The following is a 7528-nucleotide window of genomic DNA, read 5'->3' as shown; positions in this document are numbered from 1 at the left end:
GGCTGGTGCGCGAGATCGCGCAGGACTTCAAGACCGACCTGCGCTTCCAGAGCTCGGCCGTCATGGCCCTGCAGGAGGCGTGCGAGGCCTACCTGGTGGGGCTCTTCGAGGACACCAACCTGTGCGCCATCCACGCCAAGCGCGTCACCATCATGCCCAAGGACATCCAGCTGGCGCGCCGCATCCGCGGGGAGAGGGCATAATACACTACCGTTTTTTTTTCTTTGAAACTTCAACCAAAGGCTCTTTTCAGAGCCACCCACGTTTTCAAGTAAAGTGGCTGTAAAAAACCCATCAACTCGACAGTTTAATATGACTAGCTATGCACTTAGGAATGAAAGGATGTGGATTAGCAACACTTTCACAGGTTACAGATGCTTCCTTTTGTCTAAATGTTCCCTGTACATGCGAACAAAATTGGTCCTTTAAAAAGTTAGGAAGTACTGTTAACTTAGGTCCTAAGGAAGAGTCAGTGAGGGTTTCAAGAGGGGCACGAAACCGTTGGCATTTGAAGGGCATTAAATAGGGCCTCTTGAGCATCAGTTGTAAAACGAACAGGAATAGTATAGTTTCATCAAACATGTATTAAAAGTAAAACATCTAAAAGAAACCTGGTTTATCATTAACTATAAACTGCTCAACTTACATTTCTTTGATCTTGATATTTTTGTCATTACTGAAATTATTGCGAAACAAGCCTTTTGCCTTAAGTATTCTATTTAGGATATTTTTGGAATCATACATGAGCTTACTATAAGCCCAGTTCGTTAGAACAACGTAGTCCAGTTAAGGGAGTAAAGACCAATGGTCAAGCTGGGTTCTGACCCACGCCCGCCCTGAGTTCCTGGGGCTTGGAGGCGGGATTAAGGGAGGGGACTGCTGGCGTCACATCTCCCGCCTGCGCTCTTTCCATTCTCTACATCTGCAGGGGGTGGGGTTGGAAGGGACGTCGTTATATAAGGACCAGCTCTCACTTGCTTTTGTCACTGGCTGTTGTTTTGCTTTTTAGAAAACCATGTCTGGCCGCGGCAAGGGCGGGAAGGGCCTGGGCAAGGGCGGCGCCAAGCGCCACCGCAAGGTGCTGCGCGACAACATCCAGGGCATCACCAAGCCCGCCATCCGGCGGCTGGCCCGGCGCGGCGGCGTCAAGCGCATCTCCGGCCTCATCTACGAGGAGACCCGCGGGGTGCTCAAGGTGTTTCTGGAGAACGTGATCCGGGACGCCGTCACCTACACGGAGCACGCCAAGCGCAAGACGGTCACGGCCATGGACGTGGTCTACGCGCTCAAGCGCCAGGGCCGCACCCTCTACGGCTTCGGGGGCTAAGCTCTGATTTCGTCACCAGAAAATTGCATTTCATAACCAAAGGCCCTTTTCAGGGCCACCCAACCGTTCAAAAAAAGGGCTGTCTTGATAGACCCTCCGCTGTAGTTAAACTTTCTAATCTAGAAATCTAATGACTGAATCCCGTAAGATTGCAGGATTTTTGGAAGTAAAACTCCGCACGAAATCCGTATACACCAAAGGAACTCCCTTAGCTGAACAGTATTTAGCCCGCTCCTCTGTCCCCATTCGCTGCATACGAGTAAGGGAGGAATGATACTCCAAAAGTGGGGAAGGACCAAATAGAGTGGGGAACTTGAAATGATTTCCAGGAACAAAGAGGAACATTGTCCAATCAGAAAGTCCCATCCGTGGTTGTCAACCAATCAGAACTGATGATCTCATGTGCCTTCCCCCCCCCCCCAAGCCGCCAGGCGAGCCAGACTGGGGGATGGGAAGGCTGGCCAGAAACCCCAAAGCCCTGGTTTAGGAATTTTTAAGATTTATCATTTTGCGGATTCTGAAATAGACTCAGACCTGCAAATGTCCTTCAATCAGGTCCCAAGAACAGTACTGAGGTTTCACCACTAACAGAATGATTTGTCTCCAAAAAATAGTCTCTGGAAATGGGCAGGGGAGAAACCAGATTCAGGCTGCCGGAAAACCCAGGGCACTGGATTCAGGGGAGAGTAACATCTGGTTTATGGGGGGAAGGTGCCTCTTTCATTGTCAGCAGAGCCCGTACGAGTTCGCCATGTTTTCCTTCCTTCACAGAGAAATGGAAATTAGGGCGGCTAATTTTGGGTGAATTTTATGATGTATAAACTCTATCTCAATTAAATAGAGCGAGTGCGACAGAGCCCCCACGCTGTTGCAAGCTCAGTATGTCAGCTTCAGCCGGTGTCTCTCCTAGCTTTTTTGGTCCGCTTTTCCACCTGATAACCGTCCTCCAAGATTTCTGGGGAATGATAAAAGTACCTAGCATGGCTTAATTTAAATTAACATTGGGGAGAATTCAGAGCTGCATCCTGGACGGCCAGAGGAGCAAAATGGGCCTGGCTGGGAGAGTGGTCATTTTATGTTCTCCTTAGCTGGTGTTCCTTCAAGAGATATTTACTGACCTCAGGTAATGTGCCAGATACTCTTGTAGGCATTAGGGTACATCTGTGAGCAAATCAGACAGAACTCCCTGTCCTGGATGCAGAGTATATGTAGAGAGGTGTGTGAATACAGATTTTCTGTATGGGAGGAGAGGGGTAGTTGCTACAACAGTAGACGTGACTAGCTTCTGTGACGGTTGGTCTGGCTTCTTTATTCATAGCCTTGTAGATAGTACTATACCCATTTTAGTCGTGCTCACTGCCCTGGGGGAAAGCCTCTGAGCCTGCCTCAGTCCTAACACTCACGAAGGCCTTGTTCAGAACAAAGATCATGCTGCCTGATTTGCCATTCGGCATCATTCCTCAGATCTAGAGGACAAACTGCCACACTGATTGATTCAGGCAGTGGTAAGTCAGGGAATAGTAGAGAATCAACTCTACTGTGGCAGCACTCTGGTGGGCCTAGGGTCTCGTGTAGAAAATTCATGTGTGCATTCATTCAACTGATGGGGTTCGGGACATGCTATCTCCTACTGTGCCACCTTGGTATATTAAATATGTTAAACTCAAGGAGTTTAAGCTTCAGAAGCAGGAAAATCACCCTGACATCCCCTCCACCCCACGTCACCCCCCACTTCTTTCTTTTTCCCTGAAAGCAGAAGATAAATCTTTTATGTGAAATGTACCCTCCTATACTAGGAGGAAGAAAGACATCCTTACCACCAGAGATGAGAAACTCAGGGCTGAGAAGGCCTTATGAATAAACCTTGTCACTTCTTTACCATTTACTACTTCTAGCCCAAAGCGCTTTGTCTTTTCACGTCTTTAGAAAGGTATCCTTTCTTTGTCTAACAGATATAAAAGCTTCCTGCTCTGTTCACTTCCTTGAACCTTATATCTTTGTGGGGCTCCTGTACTTATGTATATAATTAAATTGGATTTTCTCCTGTTAATCTTTTTATTACAGGGAGGTCTCAGTCAAGAATTTAGAAAGGTAGAAGGACAAATACTTTTCCTCTCCCCACACAACAAACCTTCATAGACTACCTATTAGCTGTCAGCCCTGTTCTAGGTGCTAGGGACACTTCAGGGACAAAATAAAGTCCCTGCTCTCAAAGAATTGTACTGTAGTTGGGGGAGACAGAACAACAATCAGACATATATTGATACAGTGGGGATGCATATATTATTTTAAAGAATGAGTAGAAAGTGGTATTATTTTACATAGGGTGGTCAGGAAAGTTCTCTTTCATAAGAAGGTGTTTGGGCAAAGGCCTGAATGAAATGAAGCCTGCAGCCATCCAGGGTCAGGTAGTAGAATATGCCACACAAAAACCGCCTCTGACATAAAGATTAAAGGCACCTTGAAAAAACAACAGGTGCTGGAAGGCACAGTGACCTCTCCTTTTTATTCCTGAAAGCAGGTGAGAAATTCCCCATATAGAAGATGTCATCCTTACATGACAAGGAAAGTAACATTTTTCTCACCTTGGGTGAGGAGTTGAGGCCAGGAGAAATCTGTACAAACAAACCTTGTACACTAACCCTTATCTTCCACAATTCACTACCCAAGCCCCAGCGCCCTTGCCTTTTTGTGTTTTCAGCTTACTACTCTTTGTCCAACTCAGTATATAAGTGTTCAACTCTAACTGCTTCTTTGGGTCTTCATTTCCTTATGAGGGTAACTTTGTCCTGGAAAACACATTGGTGTACCCCAATGTCTCTCTATATAAATATATATGTATTTACATAAATGTAAAACGAATTGTATGCTTTTCTCCTGTTAACCTGTTTTATGTCAATTTAATTCTTAGGCCTGCCAAAAAACCCTAAGAGGGCAGAAGTAAAATCCTCCCCTATACCAGGATAAGATACTTCTAGGAAGACAGAAAAATAAGCACAAGGGCTCTGAGAGTGGAACATGTTTGGTCTGTTCCACAAACAGAAAAAAGGTCAGTGAAGACAAAGAAATGTGACAGCAAATGAGATCAGAGGGTGGCCAGGGCCCAGAGCATGTAAAGCCATCTAGGTAGGGTGACAAACTCATCCTGTTTGCCTGAGACTTTCTCCAAGTTTTAGCACTGAAAGTCCCACATCCCCAGAGACCCCTCAAACTCAGGCAAACTGGAATTTTTGGCTACGCTCCTTGTAGGCTGGGATAAAGACACTGGCTTTTATTATGAAGGTGGAAAACCATTGGAATGTTCTGAGGGTGGACATGACATCTTTTGAAATAATCACTCTTGTTGCTGGGTTGAGAAAAAAAACAAGCTATCAAAAGCGAAAACAAAGACTAGTTAGGAGCCATTATGATCATCTGGACAAAAGGTGACTGTGGCTTGTCCAGGAGTAAGTAGCACAGAATGTAGTGAAAGGTGCTCTGATTGATTTGTAACATAGAGCTGACTGGGTTGGATGAAAGTTGTAAGAGAAAGAGCTCAAACAGGACTGCAAGGTTTCTGAGCTGAGCCCCTGGAAGCCTCCATTTATTGAGGTGGGGAATACTGGAGGAAGAACAGATTTGGTGTGTTTATGTGTTAAGATATCTAATTTGGACAAGTCAAGTTTGAGATGTCCATTAGATACTCGAGTAGATATGTCAAAAATGCAGTTGGATATGTGGCAAGCTTCATTATGAAGCTTGAGGTGGGTGGAAGGAAACTGATGGAAGTATAGAGGTGATTAAAAACTCCCTCCTAAAAACAGCCATTGGGATTGAGAAACCTACAGAAGTTGACACAGTCGTAGGCATTGTCACTACAACCTGACCTGACACTTAGGGCTAGGCCATGGCATTTTCCTGTTGAGCATAAACCATTCCACAGAACACAGAACATATCAATAGTGAGACCAAGAACAGAGAAGGGGCCCAAGAAGTGAGCCATAGGTACTCTAGAGCACATCCTGGAATAGAGTTTCTCTATTCTTTAATAGGGCTGTACAGCATTCCATTTGTTATGGACTGTTTGTATCCCTCACAAATTCATATATTGAAATTTTAATCCCCTATATGATGGTATTAGGAGGTTGGGCCCTTGGGTAGTGATTAGGGCATGATGGAGCACTCATGAATGGAATTAATGCCCTTTAGACATAAAAGACTTCAGAAAGCTCTCCGGCCCTTCCCTCTGCCATGTGAGGACACAGCAAGGCAAGTCTATGAACCAGACACTGGGGTCTCACCGGCCACCAAATCCTGTCTGAAACTGTCCTGTCTGAATCTGCCAGTACCTTGATCTTGGACTCCCAGCCCTGAGAAATCAGTTTGTTGTTTAAGCCACAGTCTATGGCATTTTCATTATAGCAGCCTGAAGTAAGACACGATTTCATGGATATGGATAATATCCAGTTCCCTTCTAGTGACAATTTACATTCCTACGATTTACATTTCTACTTATTATTTTTATATTATATTATATATTACATATAATATATGCTATATTATATATTATGTATAATATATATTATAGTATATAATTATTCTACATTATTTACATTTCTATTTATTATTACAATGAATTGCAATAAGTGGTGTTTAAATTCTTACTGATCTGATCCAGACTCACCATTTATAGGTTGGTGATTCCCAAATTTTCCTCTAAACCAAACCAGACCTCTCACTTGAACTCGAGAACCTTTTCCAACTGCCTATTCAGTATCTTCTTGTGTCAGAGAGACGTTAGCAGAGTCACTTGCTCTCTTAAGCAGCCGTCAATATATTCAAGCATTAAATCAAAGATGCTATTCAGTTGTCTGATTTAGTAACTTGAGGACATACTTCCAAACACTTTTTGTTTTTTTAATTTTGTCTGACAGAGAGCAGAGGGAGCTGCAGGCAGAGGGAGAAGCAGGCTCCAGCTGAGCAGAGCGCCCGACGGGAGCCGAAGGCAGACACTTAACCCACTGAGCCACCCAGGCGCCCCTCAAAACACTTTGTGACCATGTGTGAAAGCTTCACTCAAAAACCCCAAACCTTACAATTTGCAGGACGCAGAAGAAAGAGGGAGAGGAGCTGGGCGGAGGCACGAAGGCCGAGGGTGCAAGACGGTCGCCAGAGAGCCAGCTGTCTCCAAGGACGGCGCTCCTCCCTCAAGTCGTCAAGGTTGGGCCCTGCCAGAGGCCGTAGGGTTCCGAGCAACCCGAGGCCTGAATCCGAACAGACCCCCTCCGTCTACTAAATGGGAAGTTTCCGAACCCTGCTTGGCCAGGGCCTTAGGGGCGGCCGGGAGCCCGAGCCCGACAATGGAAATGCCGAGGCACCTCGAAACCCGAGACCCCCGGCTGCAGCCTCCCAGGCTCCAACTCCAGGGCTCCGGCTCCGGCGGCGGCGGCGGCGGGAGGCCAGGGCCTGCCCCTCTGCTGACGCCGCTGAGAGCACACCGGGGACTGGACGTTCAGCGTCTCTCGCCGCAGTACAGTTTAGCCCACCCGGCTTCCTGTGAGGCGGGCAGTGGCCCCTCGCAAATATACGAGTTATTTACCGACCCGAACCCTCCTAGGCGAACGAGCTGGGCGGCAACGCAAGCATGGCTAGTACTTACTCCCTCCACAGGTGGGAAGCGGCAGGCAGGGCCCTTACGGGAAGAGCGGCGGGGATTAGCCCCACTCCTTCCGCGGGAGGCCCGGCGCCTCCCCCCCATTGGCCTCCTCAGAAAGCCCCTACTGCTGATTGGCGCGAAACCCGCGCCGCGCGCTGTGCAGCCCGCTCATTGGCTGAGCGAGCATCCGGCGGTCGCGGTGCTGTCAGGCTTACGTTTACGACAAAAGCGCAAGTCAGTACCAACGTCAAAGCTCCACTAACCCAACAAAACCAGGATACAAGACGCGTACAGCCCTTTTAAAGAAAAGGTGGGCGGCCCTGAAAAGGGCCTTTGGAGAACTTTGGAAAGCAAACGAAGACGAGGCTTTTAGCCCCCGAAGCCGTAGAGGGTGCGGCCCTGGCGCTTGAGCGCGTAGACCACGTCCATGGCCGTGACCGTCTTGCGCTTGGCGTGCTCCGTGTAGGTGACGGCGTCCCGGATCACGTTCTCCAGGAACACCTTGAGCACCCCGCGGGTCTCCTCGTAGATGAGGCCGGAGATGCGCTTGACGCCGCCGCGCCGGG

The 7528-nt window shown here is 47.5% G+C and overlaps 2 protein-coding genes across 2 annotated transcripts; one reads left to right on the top strand and one right to left on the bottom strand.

Annotated features, from left to right (window-relative positions):
- Positions 1 to 1000: 1000 nt before the first annotated feature.
- LOC102742785 (histone H4) lies at positions 1001 to 1666 on the top strand. The gene has a single exon (XM_081809479.1). It carries the CDS (start codon positions 1016 to 1018, stop codon positions 1325 to 1327), a length of 312 nt encoding a protein of 103 aa, XP_081665605.1. The 5' UTR covers positions 1001 to 1015; the 3' UTR covers positions 1328 to 1666.
- A 4546-nt stretch (positions 1667 to 6212) lies between these two features.
- On the bottom strand, positions 6213 to 7525 carry LOC102726286 (histone H4-like; the record flags this gene model as incomplete). The annotated part of the gene is made up of 1 exon (XM_081809478.1): positions 6213 to 7525. A coding segment is annotated over one exon (194 nt), but the record flags the coding sequence as incomplete, so codon positions are not given.
- Between the last annotated feature and the right edge of the window lie 3 nt (positions 7526 to 7528).

Source organism: Leptonychotes weddellii, unplaced genomic scaffold (genome assembly GCF_054177405.1).
Source record: "Leptonychotes weddellii isolate Sample4059 unplaced genomic scaffold, ASM5417740v2 HiC_scaffold_10300, whole genome shotgun sequence".
NCBI classification, from domain to species: Eukaryota; Metazoa; Chordata; class Mammalia; order Carnivora; family Phocidae; genus Leptonychotes; species Leptonychotes weddellii.
Note: the sequence above shows the minus strand (reverse complement) of the source record. Positions and strands in the feature narration are given on the sequence as shown.